General features: G+C 42.4%; 1 protein-coding gene across 2 annotated transcripts in view; it reads left to right on the plus strand.

Annotated features, from left to right (window-relative positions):
* Positions 1–24,731, plus strand: part of HEATR6 (HEAT repeat containing 6) — a 353,001-nt gene that overhangs the window by 280,507 nt on the left and 47,763 nt on the right. For both annotated transcript variants that reach the window (XM_086954868.1, XM_086954869.1), the window contains exons 16-17: positions 11,690–11,812; positions 16,221–16,345. In XM_086954868.1, coding sequence (XP_086810994.1) covers positions 11,690–11,812; positions 16,221–16,345 — 248 coding nt within the window. The remainder of the gene's footprint in view (positions 1–11,689; positions 11,813–16,220; positions 16,346–24,731) is intronic.

Raw genomic sequence — 24,731 nt, forward strand, 5'->3', positions numbered from 1 at the left:
AACTGAAAATGTAGCCTCAGCCAATCAGCTAACCTCACCCTCTAGAACCTTCCCAGCCCAGGCAGTTCTCCTCAGATTTTCACCGCACTTCGTGTGTAAGGGAGTCTCCCTAGTGCCTACTCAGTTTTCTTCAGAAATTTCTTCAATTCTTTCAAGATGTCGGAAAGAAGAGAGTTCATGTGGACGACGAGCACTCGGACTGTATTTATTGTTTGCATCCTTCACATGTTGTGAAGGATTGCAGGATATGTCGAACCTTCCCTCCTAAGACCAAAAGGGATAGAGAGGCGAGAGTTCTTTTGTGGCTGAAGTCGTCTGTCAGAGATGACGAGGACAGAGCCTCTACTTCAAGTAAGAGAGCCAGTTCCAAAGAGAGGTGTTCCCCTGAGAGATTGAAAAAACCTAAGTTCTCTCATAAACCCTCTGAATCCACAAGGAGTGCTGCGTCAACAGAGTCTTCTACTGTGAGTACAGTCCGCACTAAAGCTGTCACTTTAGTGTCTTCTCTCACTGTTACCACTTATTCTACGTCTTCTACTTCTTCAAATACTGTTACCACCTCAGCAATTACTTCTCCTGTGATGTCCGTCATGGCTTCTTCTTCTGAGACAAGATCGTCAAAGAAAAGCGCGTCGTCGACGAGTCTACCGTCGACGACCAAATCACCATCTTTGAAGCGTTCGTCATCGCTTCCGTCGACGCTCTCGTCGACGGCTCCCCCGTCGACGAAGACTTCCACTATCCCGTCGACGAAGACCCAGCCGACGAAGACCCAGCCGACGAAGACCCAGCCGACGAAGACCCAGTCGACGAAGACCCAGTCGACGAAGATCCCGTCGACGAAGATCCCGTCGACGAAGACCCCGTCGACGAAGACCCCGTCGACGGAGGGCCCGTCGACGGAGGGCCCGTCGACGGAGGGCCCGTCGACGGAGGGCCCGTCGACGGAGGGCCCGTCGACGGAGGGCCCGTCGACGGAGGGCCCGTCGACGGAGGGCCCGTCGACGAAAGGCTCGTCGACGAAGACCCCGTCGACGACAGGCCCGTCGACGGCAAACACGTCGACGAAGGTTACAGCTTCGTCGAAGACTAGCTCGACGACGAGGAGTCCGTCGACCGATCCGTCTACTAGGACGCCTTCCAAGAAGTCTTCATCCATGATTACAATACCTGTGACGATACCGTCGACGACAATATCGGCAACTCACACATCTGTCTCACTTTTGCCATCGACAGCAGCGCTGGCATCTTTGAATGTGCCGTCTACGCATTTATTGCCCACATCTCCGGTTAGGGTGCAGTATACCCATTTTCAGATTAAATCTTTTCAGAGACAGAGTTACTCTCATTTGTCTCCCCTCTTGCCTTCGCATATCTTGGAAAATTACGTGGAGGCAGATTCGGATAATGAAGAGGATGATGATGATGATCCTTTTGGAGTGGCCCATCACCCTTCCCAGTTGCACATAAAATATCAAGAGGATGAGGATGATGATGAGGTTCATTACTATCAGGAAAATTTAGCTACTCCTTATCATCAGGAGCAACAACACACAGAAGACACGACTCATCTTCCGTCTGTTCTAGTACAGGATTTGCAGGCCATGCTGGCCGATTATCGTCAGAGGTTTCCACCAACTCTGCCTACTCCAAATACTGTGCCAGAGGACATGCCAGTAAATCCACCGCCACATCCTTCACACTCTCCAAGGCAGGATGTTGACCCCGGGACTGGAGGTCAGGATGTTGACATCTCATCTCCAGATGAGGATGAAAGGGAGGATGGGGAACTTCCGGATTCCACGCCTACGGAACCATGGAATGATTACGTCATTCCTATGCCCTCTCCTAATCTGCCAAAACCTTCAGATTCTCCGCCAGAAGACATAGGAGGTTTTCATAACATCATGCACCGGGCAGCTGCTCGATTTGCAATCACAGTTTCGGTTGAACAATCCGACTGTTTTCTTCATGATTTCAAAGAAGGGTATAGAAGGGTGTCCAGATCTATCCCTATCATTGACTATATCTGGAAAGAAGGGATTGATATTATGAAGACGCCAGCTTCCATCCCGGCGGTTCTTCCGAGAGTCGACAAGAAGTACCGAGCACCACCGGACACTCCTTCATGTTTGATTGGTCATCCGCGTCCTGACTCAGTGATTTCACAAGCGGCTCAACAACGATCCAAAAATCCGGTTGCACCACTTTCAACGCCTCCAGACAAAGAGGGCAGGAGATTGGATGCAATTGGGAAGAAGTTCTCGGCTAATGCCGCTGCTACTGTCAAGATTGCTAATTCTTTGGCAATTTTAGCACGGTACGACAGACAAATGTGGTCAGATCTGTCGGAGTTCATCAATTTGGTTCCCGATGACCGTGTTGAAGAGGTCAGGAAGGTTGTCTTGGAAGGCGAGCGGGCAGCTTCTGAGATTATCGATTGCGCCCTCGATGTATCTAATACAGCCTTTAGACAATTGGCCGGAGCGGCAGTTCTCAGACGGCAAGGATGGCTCAAGGCGACTTCTTTCAGACCTGAGGTCCAGACCAAAATACTGGACATGGCCTATAATGGCGAGTTATTGTTTGGCAAGCACATAGATGAAGCATTGCTTGCGATAAAAACGGATACTGATACGGCCAAATCGCTTGGTGCACTACAGTATAAGCGAGGTTTTTTCAGAGGAGCAAGAGGCCGTGGGTTTTCATCAAGAGGACATTATCAAAATCAACAAAACCGCCAGTATCAACCTCAAAATAAGCCGTACTACCAGCAGTCCTATCGGCAGTCATCGTCAGCGGGTTTCTCTCGTCAAGGAGGGAAACGACGTTCTAACTACCAGGGACGAGATTCAAATAAACGCCAGTGAGTTTTGCCGGACACCATCCTCCCTTCCCTCCCTCCCCGTGGGCGCCAAGATTTCCGCCTTTTATCAACAATGGCGGAAGATAACTTCAGATCAGTGGGTTCTGGACATAGTCAAACACGGACACACTCTGGAGTTCTTGCAGAAACCTCCAACATTACCGCCCAGGGGTCCCTCCCCTCCTCGTCTTCATTTGTTATACATGGAAGCCATGAAAATGCTGCACAAAAATGCGATAGAGAAAGTCCCAACATCCCAGAAAAATCAGGGGTTTTATTCTCGCTTCTTCCTTGTGGAAAAGGTTTCAGGAGAGTGGCGTCCAATTCTGGATCTACGAAACTTAAACAAATATCTGAAAAAGCAGAGTTTCCGCATGGTGACACTCACGGATGTCCTCAATTGCCTCATGGAGGGAGATTTCATGGCTTCCCTGGATATGGAAGACGCTTACTTCCACATTCCAATTCATCCAAACCACCGCAAGTATCTGAGATTCACAGTGGCTGGTGTCCATTTTCAATTCAAGGTGCTCCCTTTCGGCCTGAAGTCTGCACCAAGAATCTTTACCAAGACTCTAGTCCCAGTTGCAGCTGCGTTGAGGTCACAGGGAATCCAAGTGTTCCCGTACCTCGACGATTGGTTAATAAAGAGTCCGACGAGAACTTCAACAAGGCAATCGGTCAAGAGTGCTCTGTCAATGTTCTCGAATCTGGGTTTGACCCTCAACGCCAAAAAATCTCAACTTCAACCCAAACAAATTCTGACGTTCCTGGGAGCAGTACTAGACACTTCTCAGTGCAAGGCCTTCTTAACCCAAATTCGTCAGGGCAAGATCACAAAGCTGGCAAGTCAAATACGGTCAAAAAAGTCTCTTTCGGTCCGACAGTTTGTTTCCCTGCTAGGGATGTGTTCCTCCGCACTCCATCTGGTTCCACTGGCTCGACTCAGAATGAGGCCTCTCCAGGAGGAATTGCATCGACAGTGGCGGCAGATAGACGGATCTTTCGAGGACCGTATCAAGGTCACACCCAAGATAAAACAAGCTCTTCTGTGGTGGGCGACAAAGAACAATTTGTCTCCGGGGCTCACTTTTCTTCAGACTCTACCGGAATTTACTCTAACGACAGATGCCTCCATGGAGGGTTGGGGAGGTCATCTCCAGGACCTTCAGGTGCAGGGACGGTGGTCCCATCATCACAAGCACAAACACATCAACTGCCTCGAGTTGAGGGCAATTTTCCTGTCCTTGCGAGCCTTCCTGCCAAGAATTGCAGGCTCTGCAGTACTGGTGCGCACGGACAACACCACCAGCATGTTTTACGTAAACAAGCAAGGGGGCACAAAATCTCTGGCCCTGTCTCTTCAAGCGCAGGAAATGTGGGAATGGTTGCTCCACCACAAAATTTCCCTCAGAGCGGAACATGTTCAGGGAATTCAGAATTCTCTGGCCGACGATCTCAGCAGATCGTTCACAGGATGTCACGAGTGGGAACTCGAACAACGCCAAGTGGAAACAATTTTCCAGCTCTGGGGCACACCAACGCTGGACCTGTTTGCCACGCAACAGAACAGCAAATGCATATACTTTGCCAGCAGGTTCCACCAGCAAGGATCGAGAGGAAATGCCCTGTTGATGAGGTGGACCGGAATCTTTGCATATGCCTTCCCACCGATTCCTCTCATCCCAAAGGTTCTACAGAAAATGAAGAGAGAGCGTTGCTCTCTAATCCTAATTGCTCCTCGCTGGCCGAGACAGTATTGGTTCCAGGAGCTTCTGATACTCTCCCATCACCCTCCACTGCGCCTCAAGCCGACGCTTTCAATGCTAACAAGAGAGGAAGGACAAATACTTCATCCAGATCCTCAGTCGCTACACTTGCACGCCTGGCTCCTGATTTCTTAGAGTTTAAGGACCTAGAGATTTCTCCGGACTGTAGAGCTGTTCTATCTCAGGCTCGTGCACAGTCTACCATCAGAACCTATCGCTTCAAATGGAAGAGATTCTGTTTATGGTGCGGAGAGCATGACGTCCATCCACTGCAGGCTCCTCCAGAGCAGATTCTGCCTTATCTGCTGTCTCTAGCCAGATCAGGTCTCGCTTTTTCTTCTATCAAAGTTCACCTTGCTGCCATATCCAGATTCAGGAAGAGTTACAACAAACCATCTTTGTGTTCTTCTTCTTTAATTAAACAGTTCCTTAAAGGATTGTTTCGAGTTTTCCCTCCAGTGCGGCCTCCTCCTCCTGAGTGGGATCTCAATATTGTGTTATCTCAGTTGCTGAAAAGGCCTTTTGAACCAATTCATAAATCGGAACTTAAATTCTTGACTTGGAAAGTGGCTATTCTGTTAGCCCTCACTTCAACCCGGAGAGTAAGTGAGATACAAGCGTTCACTATATCAGAACCTTTCCTACATTTTTCAAAGGATTGTGTGACACTTAGAACTCATCCTAAGTTTATTCCAAAAGTTCCGACCCAGTTTCACATCAACCAACCGGTGAAACTCAAGACTTTCTTTCCAGACCCCAAGACTCCAGCTGAAAGGATGCTGCATTCCTTGGATGTCCAAAGATGCCTCAAATTCTATTTACAAAAGACAAAAGATTTACGCAAATCTACCCAACTGTTTGTGGCTTATGGACAAGCTACACGTGGTCAGGCAGTGACGAAGGCAACTATAGCCAGATGGCTTTCCTCTGTCATCGTCTTCTGTCATGAGAAAGCGAACAAGCCCCTGACAAGGACGGTTAAGGCGCATTCCACCAGGATGATGTCAGCGTCTACAGCCCTATTTGCAGGGGTGTCCCTGGAAAACATCTGCCGTGCTGCTACATGGAAAAGTGTGCATACTTTTACGAAGCACTATTGCCTGCAGCCGGTACTACATGGAGATACGTCAGTGGGAGAAGCAGTGTTGCAGCATCTTCTTCACTGAGGTCAGACTGTTATGGTTTTCTTTTTTCTATTGCTACATGTTTACTAATATACTGTTTTAATGTTCTATATATAGATACATATTATATGAAGGTATTGTCATGATTTTGCATATGTATTGAGATATGTTATTGCTCTAGTACCTTCCAGGTTGTGTGGGGATATATGGTTTGGATTGTCTCCCACCTTCCTCTACCGACAGTTATGGTTGTTACTGCTTGCTACTCTGATTCAGGCATGTGAATCTATGAAAGATACCCCAATACTGGATAAGAAAACAAGTTACTTACCTGTAACTACAGTTATCCAGTATTGGTATCTTTCATAGATTCACATGCACCCACCCTCCTCCCCGGCTAGGCAGTTCTTATATAGGATACTACTTCTCACTTGTGCTGGGAAAATCTGAGGAGAACTGCCTGGGCTGGGAAGGTTCTAGAGGGTGAGGTTAGCTGATTGGCTGAGGCTACATTTTCAGTTCTTTTTACATAATGAGGTAGATAGGCTGCTAAGTTTTGGGCCTAGTTGGGCCTATATCCTTTTTTAGCCTACTACTAATGGTTTTTAGGCACTGCTATATATATATAATTTACCGTGGGACTCCCGCCTCGACGACGGGGAATGATTCAGGCATGTGAATCTATGAAAGATACCAATACTGGATAACTGTAGTTACAGGTAAGTAACTTGTTTTCTTATATAGATATCAGAATAAAATAATTGGACTGGATGAAGATGTGCAAAACTAAGAGTAATACTTAATAATTTAGCTTAATTTGTGGCAGAAAAACCAAGTACAGAGAACAAAGTTCAAAACCAATGCTTACGTATAGTTGTAAGCATATGTGACCTTGCTGGCTTGGGTATTATGATTTGGTAAGCTGGGAATATGAATAGGTGAAAAATAAGTCAATTTGAATACTGAAATTTAAAAAGAAGTTAAATAAGGACTCAAGTGATACACTCACCTATACAGAATTAGTAGGATGTGAGTAAATCAGGCAATTCAGTTTGTAAAGGAACACTGGCAGCAAGATCAAAACTGGTGAGGAATTATTAAAAGAAGGCTGGAAAAACAAAATTGTGCGCATAAGTCAAGCATAATAATATATACATGGAGAGATGAAGGAACAAGTGGTGAACTCACCTCCAATTACTTAATCAACAGGAAGTAACTGACACTTCAGCATAACTTCAGCAACTTAGGCATAGATGCGTTGCATGCCTCTACTCATAAAGCCGTAAAAAAGGCGCTAAATTGAGTACGTGACCAACAGACCGTCACATAAGACACCCATGTTGGGGGAACCTATGGGTGCCGAAACCAGCAAGCCATACTCTACCATTGCATCAAGGGAAGGCTAAACATAAAGGCCATCCGTGAGCTTGTAATTCATAAACTGAAAATAGAGTGCAGAATGAAATGAAAAACGAAACTGTTGTGTGAGGCAGCCATCTTAAGGCCAGCCTAAAATTGAATGGTGAAAACACTAGACCGTCTCATATGGGGGCCATGTTGGGGAAAGCTTGAATGGAAGCTGTTGGTGACTAGTACTGCCAAACTATTAATTGGAAGGTAGTGAAACTTGATCAAAGCTTAATTCAAGTGTTCTAGGAAAAAAATAATGTTTGACAGTAATTGATACAGTTGTCAGTGTGTGTAATGTTTGATATATAATTAATGTGGCCATTTTGAAGGAGAGTAAGATACCACAATTCACAAGATATTACCAAGGCAAACATAAATTACATACAAAAAGAGAGCAAGCAGTTATTTATACTATTAAATGGGCCAAATCCTATGTTTAGGACACCAATTGCTACGGAGGTATCCAAGTTTTTTTTTGCCCTGTCATGTCCAAGGATAGACTTAGGACTTCATGCACATACTAGATTAGTGTGAGGCTGGGGCCAAAATAATAAAAAAAAAAGGATAACGAAATTCTCAATTTGGTGTTCAGGGCAGAGGAACACGACATCTAGAAGAAGTGGGAAACTTCCCATACCTGGTTGTTCTGATCTCTAAATACCTTAGTGATTTATGCTCCTATACATACACTGCAAAGAGTAAAACTTTACCCTTGGCTGATGCCAGCGCAAGGTCTTGAAGAATGCATGGAAATCACATTGACGCCTGGTTTACCACCTTTTATCGTAATCAAATGTGAGGACTTTCTGACATTTTGAGCTGAACTGTGGATCCTAGACAGAGCTGCAAGTCAACTAGTAATCTTCAAAACAAAATGTTGGAAGTCACTTAACTTGATACCCACCCCAACAACTGCACTAATGAGTGTCTGTCATTGGCTGTGCATTGAGAGCTAATGGAGTGAATACAGCTCCACGCCCATAATCCTCAAAATATGAATGTTTTCAAAGGGGTATATTGCATGGTGTGAGCATATGGACTGTGTTACGAGCCCCAATGTACCCCAATATAGGCCTAGGTAGTGCACAACCTTTCACCTACATTCATCCTATCTTGCTCTATATAACTGTTCAGGAACTGACCTTTTCCCTAGTTATGAGCTGAATAAATGTAATTCAAATTTCTCCTAAACTGTCCTCATTTATTATGCATGATGATTCCTAGTACCATATCTTAATCCACTGTCCAGGATGTACACAGTATATTAACTCTTTAAGAAAGTCGCCGCTAACGTTCTCCTTAGATGACAGGTCCACTATACATAATGGCAAGCAATTTCATATCTAGGTAGAACACCTGAGGGTATTTTGTGGGTATAAAAGATCCACATCTTCGCTGGGGAACCAGAGGAGAAGCTTTCACACTGAAAGCCTGCAGAAGCTCCAGCACACCGTGGTCTGACATCCCTTGGGGGTGTCCAACTCGGGGTCCTTCATTCTCTCCCATCAGGTAATGGGGTTGGCTCTTTCCAAGGGGATTCTTGGCTTTACACCCACATACATGCGAGGTCGGTGCTTGTAATCTTATATAGCTGTTTCTGTCTAATGATTGTCTCAGCAAACATTTTTATACTAAAATGACTCTGGTTCAATAAATACTTATTGAAAGCGTCCCCATTGTTTATTCTGTATATCTCTCTGAGACAAAGTGAGTACGAGTGACTGAGTGAAAAGTACTGCACTGTTTCCACGATCCCAGAAGGATCAAGGGTTGTCATGTTTGATATTTGCCAGAAACTATTTATTCCTCTGTAAAGTTAGGGGGTTTATGGTGGCACTGTGAGCTAGCCGGTCTAAAGGCTTCTTTAATTGACATCTGTGACAAGGCACTATCTGAGTGTGCTTTGAGATTTGCATTGATGCAGTGTAACAACACTTAAATACAATTGAAAAATATCAGGCCAGGTCCAGTACCTTAGTTTCAGTTCTTTAAAACAATGATATCTGGTGTCCTATGAACAAATTACCAGTGAACACTCTGACTTGCGTCCCCAATATAATGCCAGGGACAATGAGTAGAGCCATTGCAGTGAGCTCCTATTAAATGTCCATGCTGAACTGTGTGGAGCGTACCAATTTATTTTCCTATATCATTGACTAAGGGATTCTGCTCTGCTGCATGCAGGAAAGTGGCTTTGCAGGTATTGTTATTCAGTAGTGCCATTCATTTCATACTAGCAGATCCATAACAGTCTCCTTCCAGCCATTTAGGTCTAACTTTCGCCTGTTTAATCGCTGTGTTTTCCTTGGTCTCTGTCCTGGATGGTTTAACTTCTATATCATCTTGTTCTGTAAACAGGTTTACTGTTTTATATACAAGACTGATGCATAGATTTTCCTTGGGTTCAAGAGAAAGTGTAAAACGGTAGCTCTTACTTTGTAAAACTGTATGAGCACAGTCCAAGACGAGATGCACTACATTGACTAGTATTTATTACAAGACACACTGCACTCATGGTTGTTGGTGCAATCTAAGCCCTCTATGACAAGTGTTTGGTCCGCCAGGTTGGGTGACTTCCCAGAGCATTCAAGGGAGGTAAGATTGACAGTGATCTGTGCTTTTCCCTTTACAAGCTTCTTCTGTCTTTTGGTCCTTCATCATACAGCACCATTTTACCTTGTAAAACCAGAAAATGCCCCTATGTTTGGGCTTGCCGCCTGGTAAAACTCAAAATGATTTAGAATGTGGCTGTATGATCATTCCTCCGGGTTGGCAATTTTGATCATGCTACCTACTGCTGGCATCACTCCACTAGTTACCTTTGGAAGCCATAGTCCAATATACGGTCTGCTGTGTTTTCTGTGATGCTTTTTAAAGCACTAATCCTTTTCATTTTTAAGAAAATCTTGAAAATATCTGTTTATGGCCTTTCACTCATCACCTCCAACAGTCCCTAGATATCATTAGCAACAGCTTTGGGGCAGAGATTTCCCTAAAAAAGCTCCCAAGCTATGAAATAATCACCTGTTTTCTGAAAACTTGTAAGTCTTATTTGTACTTGGGCTTTCTATGCATTCCTTCTCTCAGCACAGGAAACCTTGTGATAGCAGCACAATCTTTAAAGAAGCTTTTAATGTTCTCTGTCTAATCTGTCTATCATCCGACCACAGCAAAGCTCTGGTCTTATTCAAAGCTCAGGATTCCTGACCGTCTGGAAGTTGGACGCTGACTTTGCCACAGTGATAACTACAAGCACCCCTTTTGTTGCACAATCCCCACACAGCCATTGTGTGCTTTGTGTTGCTATTTGGGTATTGTCTATGTATGTTGCATTTTTAGGAGCAGACAAAAGGCCCATCATACTTAGACACATTTCTTACAGTTGTCACTTAGTCATGCATCAAGCTCACAAAAAAGGCAGTGTCGCCATGTTTGACAGGGGTTTGTGTGGAAAGGAGTAGGCTCCTTTTTAATATTTTATTCCTAGTCCCATCATCCTCTCATTTGCATACTATTAACACCTTGTTGGGTACATAATGCATGTAGAATACAGCAGGTAAAGCACCAATAAGTTGCTTATGGGAAGAAGCATATGAATTGCTCTTCTACCCACCCAGTACTCTTGGCCAGTGACGCACACTATTGCAAATTTGCTGACAACTGACTTTTATCGTGTAATTCTTTATTTCTAATTAATGACTTAAATTTTAAGCAAGTTAGAATGTCTATTTTTCAATCAAATGTACTTTTAAGATTAATGGGCATTATAGCGAGCTTAATATCTATTAGGGCATCCCTCTTTTCTTTCAACCTTTAAAACTCATTAAGGTGTCACATACTCTTTTTGTGAGAGCATCATTGTTTGCTGCACTGAAGAGATTGGTGGTAAAAGAGTTTGATAGAGCCAGTAGTATTGAAAGAGGATCTACAATAACAAACACAACTACGTTTTGTTTAGTCTGGTGACTTCTGAATGGGCATCGCAAACAAGCAGAAGCTGGTATTTTTTTTTTCTTTTGGATAATGTTACAAATTATTTTCTCCCAAAAAAAAAAAGACTATGCAAAAAAACTGCTTTGGTTTTCAAGCAACTTTGCCATGCTGACCTCATTGTAGCACTTTCTCAAGGTCCAAATGGCAATTGCTTGGTTGGGGAGCAGGATTGTATTATCGAGTAATCGTACAAAGTCCAGGAGAATCAATGTTTATTCTTTTCACAAAGTGCTAACTTAAGTTGTAATCAGTAGGGTTGTTAAGTTTCCTTTTTTGATTTGACAAGTTCTACAATACCGACTATTGTCCTTCAAAGACTGGAAATGCTCAATTCACCAATCAAGTTTGTATCCAGTACCAGGAAGTGAATCTAATCTCCAGATTGGACTAGAGGTTTTGGTTTCAAGCCCATTTCCCTTACAGTAATTGAAGGTATAATCAGGGATTTTACATACTGCAAGCGATCATATCTGTTTTTAAATGTATGTTTTCTCTGTTCTAATTCTCTTCTAATCTCTTTCTTCCAGGATGACCTGCAAATACTGTGCATCACTTTACTACTGGGATTGAACAACAGTGAGAACCCACTGGTAAAAGCTGCTGCAGCCCGAGCACTAGGTGTCTACATTCTCTTCCCGATTCTTCGGCAGGTCAGAGGAATTTTATAAAACTAGATTCTGAGCTAGTGGGATTGATCAGACTCTAATCACAAAAAGGAGAGGGTGAATTTTAGATCACCACATGTACCCCCTAGATAATAGAACCAACACACAATAAAGTAAGGTGGCTGTATGATACATTTTACAGCAGTGCATTCAAGTCACTGGTTCCCTATTTTAGCTTACCAAGATACTGATTCGGAAGGGGTGGAAAAAGAAAGATCAGTCTTGTGTAAGAGTAGGCTTCACCCACAATATAGGCGATTAAAATTAGGGCAGAAACATGTTCACATAAGGACGATGGTTTGAGCCATTGCTCTCTCACTCCATTGTATAGTTTTTTTTAGATGCACCAAATTTTATCACTATTAAAGGTGAAAACTCATTTATCTCTAGGTACTTTCAGTTCAATCTGGATCCCCTATCTGTCCAGGAAATACCTTATCTAAGAGCTCCCTCCATCGGGTCCACCAGTAGGTCGAGTCTGCCCTGGTTGTATTGTCCTACCAGGATGAGGAGAGTTTGCCTATGATGAGGCATGTCACATTATGTTGGTGATTCCTCCTCTTCCAAAAGATTGGTCATCCATTTTCCAACCCCATCCAAATCAGGATCTTGGTAAGCCCAAATAGGGACCAGTGATTTGAATATACGGTCATAAAAGGTACCCTACAGCCATTTTTACTTTTTATGTTTTGGAGAGTGATCAGACTGTCAGTCATCAATTTTCTAAATGATGAAAAAATGTGTTTTGGCTTTTCATGTAGTTGGATGGATTTATAATCCTCCTCTTCCCTTCTGAAGCAATGCAAAAACGAAAATGCACCATACTTCAAAATACTTAAACATCCTGATCCTAACATTCTGCTCCCTCAGCAGCATTTTCAGTGACATAGCATCCCTCTCACCTGCAATACTCATTCGTCCTCATCCTCTGTCATGTCCTTTCTCCCGTCAAACTAAAGATACCACGAACCTGCAGTTTAGTTCCCTACACTGCATCCGTTTTGACACTCATTTATTAACAAGATTAGCCTACTAATTGATTGTTTAAAAATCCTTTTTATCGTTGTCGGAGTATTTTTATTGCTACATTTTTTAAGTAGCAAAACACCATATACAAATGTTTATACTTATTTATTTGCAGTTTTAAATAGCATGGACAAGACCCGATGGGTGTCAGAGTTTTACATAAGAACAAGTACTAAAGTGTTCGACAGGCACGGTTTTGTGATTGTTTGTTTGTGCATGCACCGCCCTCTGCGCTTTGTACATGAGGTGAACCATTTGCCTTCTGCCTAGTCCATCATATATCGCCTACCTCCCATCATATATTTCTTTAGGTAAATCAGTTTTCAGGTTTTTATGACTTTCTATAATTTGTCTTGAGTAGATTTACTATTTCATTACCTTTTATGTCTTGGGATCTTTATAAACATACGAATGCAAAGGCGATGCTGTACTCAAGCAATTTGGCTCTTGCCATAACAATTTCCCAGATGCTCTGTTGAATTCCGAATGTTTGATGTGCATGTGGATAGATGATGAAGCCCTCCATAAACGGTTCACATGATCACTAAAGAAGGGAAGTGAGCCAGACTGCTGCCCACACCAAAAGAGAAAAGGAAGAAAGGGAAATCTGTTCTCGGTGGCTGCCACTAAGGCATTACATTCTCCCTTGTCCAAGTCACGACTGACTTGATCAGTCGTTCTTCCAGGTCTCATATTATTGTTATTCTAGCTTCGGTTGGCAATATCCTTCTTTGCATCAAGAGAGGTCGACTTAGTGGAATTCTTCAGCGCTATCTATTGCAGTATATAAGTGCCTTGTCACAGTGGCTGTCTGTGGGCATGACTATTCCCAGTAACCCATTACACAGTAGACATTGACACCTAGGATGGCATTAAACACAATTAGGATGTTTTTGAAACCCTGAGCTGGCAGAAGACTCAGATGCTACAGGTGTAAATTATCCTTACCTCTAGAATTGCTGCAAGATTATTCCATGCATGGCTTTTCCCTTTCTCCCTGATGGGGCAGTTGTTGCAGTTGCTGCACCATATAGACATAGTCAAACGTAGGGACCCAGGATCTTTTGTCATGAAGGTTAAAGGGCCTTAGTTAGGTAGAATTTTGCCACAACTCCCTGGTGGTTTCTCAGGGGTAGCTACCTTTAGTCCTACATGGATCGTCTCCTTTAATACGGTCCCTTACACATGATATCTAATTTACAGCCAGACAATCATTTGAGTAGTATAAACTATCAATTCCTCAAAAATGTGAGGCTTCCCACCTTGACTTATTTTCTGTGATGGTCTCTTGAATGTGTTCCTAAGAAAAGAACCAAGAAGATATTTAACCAGGAGGATATATATTAAATGATGGCAGTGATCATACTTAATGGCTGCATGGGGCAAGGCTACTATGGCTTGCTCCAGTGTCTCATTTAGATTAAATTCCAGCTAGTTATGATTTGCCGCAAACATTAACACAGTTCTTGGCGGATTTATTTGTTCCCAGCCAGTACTCCACATAATGGACATTGTTTTAAGTGAGTGGACAGTGACTGGTCAGTTATTTTGGTATTTATAAAAAATGCAAGTAGTGCACAACTTCAATGAGCATACAAAACTTGTAGGACTTGGTCTTTTTGGCTAAAGTTTCCTAAACTTTTTGCTTTCCCCCTAAACCGTTTTCCTGATATAGAGTTGCCAATTTAGATGCTTTGGGTACTTTACTACTGATGATCAGTGTAAAAGTGCAAGTGTTACCTATGTAAAATGTAATGGTAATTGGTTGGCCATGATTGGTATTTTTGCCTTACAAGAAAAGTCCCTAGTGATGTGCACTGTGTGTGCCAGGGCTAGTATTGCAAGGGCGCGCTGAGATGGTAATTCGGGCCTGCAGTGTAGGGCCTGCACGCAGTTTGCTAAGTTAGCATGTTGTCCTGACAAGTGCAACCACTTGTCAGGCCTGCCTTTCCCTTTGACATGCACATTGGGCACCCCTGTGGTAGGTCCTGGGTAATCCCTAGGCAGGGTGCAGGGTAGGTAAAAGGCAGGATATATACTAAGGTGTGTGTTTTGTCCTGACCGTGAAAAACACTCCACTTTGTTTTCACTGCTGAAAGGCAATCCTGCCCATAGGACAGAATGGGGGAGGCTGGGTGTTGTTTGTAAGCCTAGTTTCCTGTACGTTTATAATGGAGAGGTGAAGTTTAGTATGTATGAAATCAGTGTCATAACACATCTTTCTGTGAATGTGGTTTTGTCACTGTGTGTTCAGAAACCTCTTCCGATCCCTACCAAAAATATTTAAGCCTTTGTCTCCTTACTTTACTTATCATTCAGATCCAAAATGGACCCAAGTTTGTCAAAAATACTGTTTTTCATTAAGATATATATATATATATATATATATATATATATATATATATATGTATATATATATATATATATATTCCTATAATGAAATCCTTTATTGAGCCAATTCAGGTTCGTGACAAGGATGTACATGAGAAGGAAAACGAATACAATAATGAGAATGATGTTTAAGATATTAATTTTCCAACTTCCAAGTATACTTTGTAGCCTGGACCTTGGCTCCCACTTTTCAAATTCGTCATTAAGTACTTGTATATTGATACCATTTGTCTTTGTTCTTGTTTAATGATTTCGAATTACAAAGTGCGTAATACAAGTACAGAATGCAAGCAGTGCGAACTTTCTGTTTGGTGGATCTTATTTTGTCCCAGTTAAAATAATTTTGGTTCATTAGAGGTATGCAGTTTACATTGTGAATAGGTAGTTAGCGTTACAAAAATATAATGTTGCCTTCCTAAGGGGGCAATTGCTGTGTTACAAGAGAAATTTGAAACTATATGCTCACGAGAACCTAAACGTTTCTCTGATATGGAAGTAAGAGTGTGCCTAAATGATACATTGAAAGCATGTCCTGAAAAGTTTTACTTTTCTAGTACTGGATTGAGCAGAACAGGAGCATGTAAACTTAAAATGTTCATTAGCTAAATCACTGCTCTGAAAATAATTTCATTTGCACTGGCCCCAAGAGGCTGTCCCAACTAATCTTGGTTCAGCTGCCCTTCCTCTTTTCTGTGTCTTACGCTACAGCAAGGCCTGTTGTGCTGGCAGATCCTCTGCAATTCTGCGTCCCAAGCTTTGGAATGCCCTGCTGAAGGCTTACACCTGATCTCAAACCTCTTCTTTCATTTGAAGAAAAAAGTTGAAACCCCAGTTTTCTTAATTAGCATTTTGAACTTTTTGCTTTGTCTGTACCATTCCAGAGCCATGATGCACCCGGGTTCCCACTTTGGTTTGTACAAAAATAATACATTAATAAAATAATAGTCTTGCTAAAAATATTTTGTTTTCTCCATAGGATGTACTGTTTGTTGCTGATACGGCAAATGCAATTCTTATGTCCCTGAACGACAAGTCTCCAAATGTCCGTGCCAAAGCAGCGTGGTCCTTGGGCAACTTGACTGACTCCATGATCATCAACATGTAAGTAATACTATCTCAAAATTGTGATATTTGAAAGCCTCATAAAGTGTCTGCTTCACTCAATCCATGTACAAGCTAATGCCCCCCATGTCCCATCCCGCCAATATCAAACAAAATCATTTGCAGCAGTAAAAATGCCTTGTCATACAGCTTTGGTTTCAGTTCTGTTCTACTGGTTGACAGCTGCTTAAACAGAGAAAGCCCATTAACAGCGATTATTGGTGTCTTACCGATTGTTCCCACCATTTCAATATTCATTCCAGTGTTCTGATTGGTTCAAACAACTACCAAAGGGGACACCACACTAGGGTACAGTTCCTAATCTAAATGTAGTGTAAACAAAGGAACCCCATGGAAAGGAAAGGTAATGAACTAATAGGTCATCATTTGTTCTGGCGAAAAATCAAAGGAGTTTTCCTCTAATGGATTGTAGCCATACTATCGTAGTTTACAAACCTCCCAAGCAGGGGAGCTCTTGGATGTTTTAGCTACAGGTGTCCTATGATGAATGGCTGTTTTGGAGGACATTAAGAGGGTGTGATAACCTCCTAAGTGTATATACAGAGATGCAAGAGTGATAAAAAAATACATCCTTGTGGAATCAAAGTAACTTTATTCTTGTCTCCAAGTGGGTATATCTATATTGAAGGGGGTATTTCAACCCCTAGTTCTGGTTGACATGTTTCAGCCCTGTAAACTGGTCGCTAGGAGGTGAATGATGGCTTTCATCAGGACCCTTATTTCTCTGTATTATAAATGCCCCAATGGGTTTAAAGAGTAAAAGAGATGCCCAAAACCTGACCTAGAGATCCTTGCTGTGCGACTGTTGTCAGTCTCAATGTGGAAGTATCTGTAGTAGAAATAATAACAGATTTCACGATTTTCATTTCTTAATAGTATTATATGAAAGAAGTTAATTCGGGTATATGAAGTGACACTACACAGAATATTGTTGTAAAACAGAATGTGCTTCACACAATGTGTGCATGCATAACAGTGAGATTTCTGGATGAGTCCAAGTATGGCTTGTGCTCAAGGGATACGACCTAGAGGGCCAGCTACGATGCACAGAAACACATTTCCAGTAATTATGTATACAATTATTCCATATTGTTATTCTACAAATACATGCTTGACACACATTATGACTATGCAGAGGTTCAGAGGCAGTGCAGTGCAAGGCACGAATATTAACTAGTCTGCCCTTTGTATTGAATGTCTAGTATCTCCAGGTCATGTTAAATCGTAAATAAAGTTAAAAGAACACTCCTAATGTATTTTGGGAAAATAGTCAAGTTCTGCTATCTGTCTCATTTCTCTTACTATACAGGTATAGTGCGCTATTTGAAGGGGTGTGTTGTGTGACCACAACACCGATCTAGCTCAGTAAAAGTTAGAATACAGTGTTACCCCTTTTTAATTTTTATACCACACTAGGAGCAAAATAAATTGTTGAGGCCCACTAGCACGGTATTTTTAATTCCACACCCACTCCACCATCACCACACTTGCACCACACATAGTCATCTCACAAAACCAGTGCTCCAGCGTAGTCGCCTTGTCGCAGCACGCCCCTTTTCGTAGAGAACTGGGATGGCCCCAATGATGAAGCATGTCACCGTGGGGCAACCCCGGTGAGTGAGGGGACTCTAGAAAGAAATTTTTCTTTCCTACATAATTTTGGTACACACTGACTTATTAAGCAGTAACCATACAACACCTACCAGGTCTCTGGACCCTTCACATAGGGTTCCTGTATTGCATATACTGACTGGAGGCCGACCTGGTCTGGTTTAACCTCCTTCTCCCCCCATTTTTTGTTTATGTGGTATTCTTCACCATACTCAACAGGACATAGTGTATGATTCTATAATTATCACCAATAAGGTCCTAGTACTTCACAACCGATGGATGCCACATAATCTTACATGCATACTAAGCATGCAAATCCCTCCTAGGCATTACTGCCTCAAAGCCCACGTATGCAGTGACAGGAACTTTGCCAGGGCTGTGCTGCACAATTTCCTTGAATAACTGGCACTACTCAGACCCACCTCTCGGATGAAACTGCAGTGGGACACATTGGTGAGGAGTTTGTTAAAAGATGTATCCATTAAAAGAGAAAACTACTTGCGTTTGGTGACAATATTTCTGTTGGATACATTATCTTCCTGCATCACAACCCTTTCTTGCCCCTTTGAGTTAGTGCAGTAAAAAAAATTACCTCCGTAGGTATGCGCACTACTAGGTGGTGTATTTGTTGCTGTCATTTATGCTCTTTCAGTTTCTTTCATCATACCTCCTTGGGGCATGGAAAAGTACTAGGATCAAACTCTAGTACGCTGGTGAGTGACACATATTCCAATGGCATCACTTCGTGGACAGCCGGAATCCTAGCTAAGCTTGTTTGGCGCCACCTTCCTGCTATACAGAGCTTTTGTGAGGGAGAAAGTTTATAGGTCCAGTCTGGTGCCGGAAGGGTATGAATAAGGCAAGTAATTTACTGGAAGGTCCGCCATATGTTTTTTCATTTGAGATTCTATTGAAACTTCACAAACATTCACAATGGTATCCTTGGTTTTAGTGGGAGATAGCATTTTTAAGTGTATATTTCAGGTTTTCAGTATTCTGACTTTTAGCAGAATTACATATCCATGTACCCTGTGGCCAATTAGGAAATATGCACCCACCCACCCATATTATGCTCTTTGGTTTTTATCTTTTCTTGTAATGCTGGAAATGCACATATTCATATTGCAATGTATTCAGTTTCTGCTTACAAGTTTTTCTGCCAGGGACTGGAACTTGAAACAGCTAGCTACCGAATGTGGCTGTGCAGATGAGCCATTGTGTACAGCACACACCTTACTAATCCAAAGAATCCCACAGCAATTTTACCTGCTACATTCTAATCTTGCCTTCAGTTTGGATTACTCCTAATCAAACTGGAAATATTTGCAGACTTCTCCCTTTTTTGAAGACCAGTGACCCTCCAATTCTGATCATGTCTGATACCTGAACTGCTACTATATTCAGGATGCCATTGTCTTGTATACCTGCGCTGCTTAAGTTTTGAAACTCATGGGACATCCGGTGTGAATTGTAAGTGTACATGTTGTACTTGGAAGTTTTGATCTTACTTTTCAGTTACTGTTCACATTTTAATCCTCTGTATCTTATCCTTACTGGCTAGAAAGGGAGTCCAAAACTTCTGAAGAGGCGTCTGTTCGGTTTGGTTTGGTCCTTCTGTTAGTAGTCCAAGGAAGGGCATCCAATCAGTTGTATTCTTAAGATTTAGATCCAGACTAGGACTGCAAGAAGATGAATGACTTAAGCAACACAATATGACCGTTTATGCTCTTGCCAAGAGAGCCTCGGGTTGCAGGGCTCTATTGAGCCATGGCTGTAGGTATACACATCTCGAATGTTTGTTCATTTCCCCAGCAATAAAAACCTATGAGTCTCTGATACGAATGGTAGCTGTTGTCTAACTAGGTCATTAAAGATAAAGCATACCTAGTTAAACTTGATGCCAAAGATGGTAAGAATATTCTAATTGTTACCTTGATATGATTTTCAAGTCGAATATGCAAAATAAGGCTATTGACCTACCTGATGTGGTAAGAGTCACTGCTGACAGAGATTCATTAGATGAAAATTGATATCTGAGATGCTATCACCTCAATAAAGATTTAGTGGCTTCATCAACAAGATGACATGCTAGCGGGTTTTATACGCACAATGCATGGTATATTTTGAGATATTGAACTACGGATGAGGGTGACTCTCTTTAGTATTCCTTATTAAATTAAACTTAATTCCCATAGTGGCCAAGCTGTCCTCAAAGACCATAGCAATAGCAGAACTAGATATGCTTTTAAGGCCTGTCATTTAATGGACAAACTGGAAATGGCTTCCTAGTGAGCCATGTGCCCTACTCAGCAGGCCTTCTTCTCTGTGCATAATTGTCTGACACTAGTTCGGTTTTTCCACTAAATAGTGTGAATTATAACCGGCTTCCTTGGGTCCAGATTGCATCTCCTCCAACCTTTAATCTTCTGAGCCCACCATCTTGGCCACATATTTAAATCTCATAACGAGGGCAATTATAAAAGGGGGTTCAATACCTGAGTCTTGGCATAGTGAAGAGATTGTCCAGATCTATAAGAAAGGTCGATGGGACGAGCCCTAGAACTACAGAACTATCAGCTTAATCCACGGGATTCAAAAGATCTTCTCTCGTCAGGTCCTGGGTAAAATATTGGATTGGGCATTGTCAAATAATATATGTACAAACCTGCAAGCAGGCGTTTGCCTTAAAGTGAGTACCCTTAATCAAATGTTCAGGTTTAATTTGATCTGGGAAACTGTACTCTTAGGAAAAGGTCACCTGGATGTCATTTTTGTTAACCTTAAGTCAGCTTTTGACACTATCCCAAGATGTAAACTGTGGCAAGTGCTTGCTAACATGGGAATTCCAATAAACATCTTACAAACTTTCATAAAAATCCATGACAACAACTTAGATCAAGTGAGATACGGGAGGAATGGGGAACACACAGATGCCTTTAAAATAGAGAAGGGAGTTTGGCAAGGCTGCGTTTAAGCCCTGACTTTTTTCTCTATATTTGTTGAAGATCTGGCAGAAATTTTTAATTTGCAAAGTAATGATGCCCCCACAATTGGTGCTGCAAAATGCCCTTTGTTATTATTCACGGACGATACCCTCCGTATCTCAAGGACACAGAGGTTCCCAAAGTGTTTCTTGGTGTTTTGTGCTGATCGTGGCTTAAAACCGAACATAAATGAGACCAAATATATGGTGTTCAATTCTTACAAATCAATCAAACCAAGAATAGTTGCTAGTAATAAATCCTTAGAGCGATGTTTTGACTTCATTTATTTGAGGATGACCCAGTCTCATAATATCAGCTAGGAGGTGCAAAAGTGCATTTAATCTACAGCAGGAGACTGGGGCAATCTTAAAGATGGCAAAAAACCAGAAATCAACAAGTGTAAACAAGAGCAGCAAATCGGGGAGTTTGACAGATCAATTCCTCAATCATAAGATCGCTCCATCTTACCAACCTACATTAAATATCATCCTGGGTTCGCTCCCTAGACAGTTATACCTAAAGTTTAGGTATGGGATTTTGCCAATGCCAGAGTTTACAGCCAGATGGACAAGAACCATGAATTCTAATAATGTTTGCCCTATTTGTGACAGCGGGTCTGAATCACTATTTCACCGTCTATTCTTTTGCGTGGCTTACAAATTCCCAAGGAGAAAATGGATAATTCCTATATGGCAATTATTAGTCATAAGGTCTCTTGCCCCAGCCCTTAGGATATTAACAATAAATACACCAGAGGTGATTGTTGTTAGCTTAGCAAAATGTTTGCTTGCTGCATGGATAATTTGCAATCAAAGTAAAGAGCGCTTTTGGGAATCCAGTTGTAGTTTTCCCAATACTAATTGGCACCCTAGAATAACCTTGCAAGAACTGCAGATCTATTACGATCACCATACTATTATATGTGATTATTTCTTTGCTGACTTCTTAGTTTTTATACTATACAATAATAAATTAGTATGGATGTCGCTACTTTTATATTTTGAAGCCTTTTATCCACCACTATGTGTAATTCATTTTTGCAGGAAATTAAAAATATGATTACTGTGTACAGTTGAATTGTGGTATTAATTCTATCAGTATAAGTTGATTTTAAGAGTGTACATTCAATTTTACCATTGTATTTATGATCATTTTTCTTGCGTATGTATATTTTATGGATTAAAAATCCGAAATAAACAATAACTACTAACCTGTTTCTCTTGTGCTCCGCGAATTTCATATGCAAGGCGTGATAGCTTTCTGACAAACATTTTTAATATTCTTTCCCTCCATCTCATTCCTTCACATCACATAGCTTATGTCTCAATCCTCTGACTTCAAGCCATGCATGTTGTGCCATTTGTAGAACTTCAGGTCCTCTGTCTCTGATAATTGGGGAAAAGTCACCCAGTGTATGCTGTTGGCACTGTTGTGTCCCCTCCAGCAGCGTCTTTGCAGGCTAACATTTTACTAATCCCTAACTCCTTCGACGCTCATGACGAGCTGGGCTCGTCATGGCGTAGCCTCCTCGGACGCTGATGACGAGCCCAGCTCGTCACGTAAAGTGCGTTTTTGAAAAACCCAGCGCGCTAGCGGAATTCCGCTAGCGCGCATGGTACTAAAGATACATTGGTATTTTAGCATGAATCATTTTCTCCATTCACATGCTGTGCATTATTCCGCCATCTATTGGTTGGGTCTGGAATTGTCTTTTTTTGACCCTCTGGTATAAGTCGACCACCATTTGGTGGTATGTCCGTCCCCTCTGTCGGACGGTACACTGGATTTTCCTGTGCGTACTTGCCATCTTTGGATTCATTTTCCCTCTGTTGGGTCTGGAAACAGAGTAGCTCTGAGAGATTTTTCAGAAAATCAAAGTTTTTGAAGAAAATGTAGCAATTCACTGAATACCGCAAAAGAGATGATGAAAGAGAGAGAAGGGGAACCTTCTCTCCCGAGGGGGGAGCCTGCCTGTACCAGCCACATGGTTGCAGAATGAGGGTAGGCAGGGGTCATGGAAAATCCCCACTTTAAATTCTGTCCCGACTGCCACCACAAATTTGCCTAGAGAGACCCCCACAAGGTTTGAAAACGGTGTCTCCCGAAGGACTATTGAAACAAGAACTGCAAGGCCTGTGCCGCATTTGTACCAAAAATACATTAAAGACAGAGTCTGGAACGCAGCACCATGTCCTGCATCAGAAGATGCATGTTCCACAGAACAATCTTGACAGTGAGGACTGTCATGAAACTTATGGGCATGATGACTTCATGCATACCACTCCTACACTTGAAGGAGCAGCCTCCCGCTCTTGTGCACCTAACTCAGGGAACAATGGCCAAGTGAAGGTCAGCTGAACGCAAAGGTAGTGAAGGCAAGTATGGTGATGTGAGATTGTCAAGCATGGAGGCTCCCTGGGAGTGCAGGATCTTGTGGACGATGCACAGGGTCTTAAAGTGAATACACTTGTCTACAGGGAGCCAATGCAGCTTTTGAAGGAGTCCAGAGGCAGAACAGAAATTGGGGAAGGAGAAGAGCAGCCCATCTGCCGCATTTTGGGACAGCTGCAGTCTTCTAGTAACAGCTTTGTTGCCTCCTAGATACAGGACATTGCAGTAGTATAAACGGGACAGGATTACAGCTTGAATAATAGTTTGCCTGATGCATTGTTCGAAAAGGCCCAAGATGAGTTTGAGGCTTCTCAAAAACCCAAAACAGGTGCTCACTACAGATTTGGCTTAGCCTCAAAATCCAGGGTGTTGTCCATTAAGTTTTCCAAGTTTTTTATAATTGGCTTGGAACGAGATCCAATGGTAGTTGTTCACCAATGGTCGCCAGAGGAGTGGGTATGTTTGCCTAATAAAAGAATTTCAGTTTTATTCACATTCAGACGCAGACAGTAGATGTTCATACACTCTGCAACTGCAAGTATTCCTTTATAAAAGTAGGCCATGCCTTGCGTTGTGTTTTCAGAGAGTGAAAGAATGAGCAGCGTATCTTCCGCATACGATACCAGCATAAGCCCAGAGAATTTAATGACCTATGCCGGTGGTTGAATGTAGATATTGAACAAGGTTAGGCTCAATGAAGAGCCCTGATGGACGCTTTAGTGTAAAGAGTGATGTTGGGAGCCATAAGGTGGAGAGATGACCTGGAATGAACGCTCTGACAGAATACAGGCAAACCAGGACAGTGCAGACCCACACTGCCAATGTTTTGTAGACGCTGGAGTAAACATGTGTGATACTATTAAAAGCTGCGTTCAGGTAGAGAAGGATTAGGGCTGAAGATCTACCTTCATCCAACTTGATCAGGATGTTGTTGACATGTCTCTGCGTTACCTTGACTAGAAAAGGTAACAGGGAAATGGGACAGAAGTTTTCAGGCTTCGTGGCATCCCCAAAACGTTTTTTTTCAGGAGGGGTGATGACTTTGGCATGCTTGCACAGACCAGGCACTTAATCGGATGACAGGGAGAGAGTGATACATTCTAAACAGGGAGGGAGGAGAAAGCCCTGAAGCTTGATGAATAGATCGGGTCTGATGGTGTCATCTGGAGAGCCGGACTTCACTTAGCTGCAGACAGCTTATAAAGAAGGCAGGCACAGGGGAGGCAAGGACTTCATGATCAGTTTATGGTATGCTTTAATAGCTGACCTGTATTGAGTTATTAATGAGGGATCACGGGTTTTCCTCCAGTAACATTCTAGAGCCTAACAGTGCTTTTTGGCAGAGGTTAGGGTCTTGTTAAACCAAGGGGCACATGCTT

This window comes from Lissotriton vulgaris, chromosome 2_1 (genome assembly GCF_964263255.1).
Source record: "Lissotriton vulgaris chromosome 2_1, aLisVul1.2, whole genome shotgun sequence".
NCBI lineage: Eukaryota > Metazoa > Chordata > Amphibia > Caudata > Salamandridae > Lissotriton > Lissotriton vulgaris.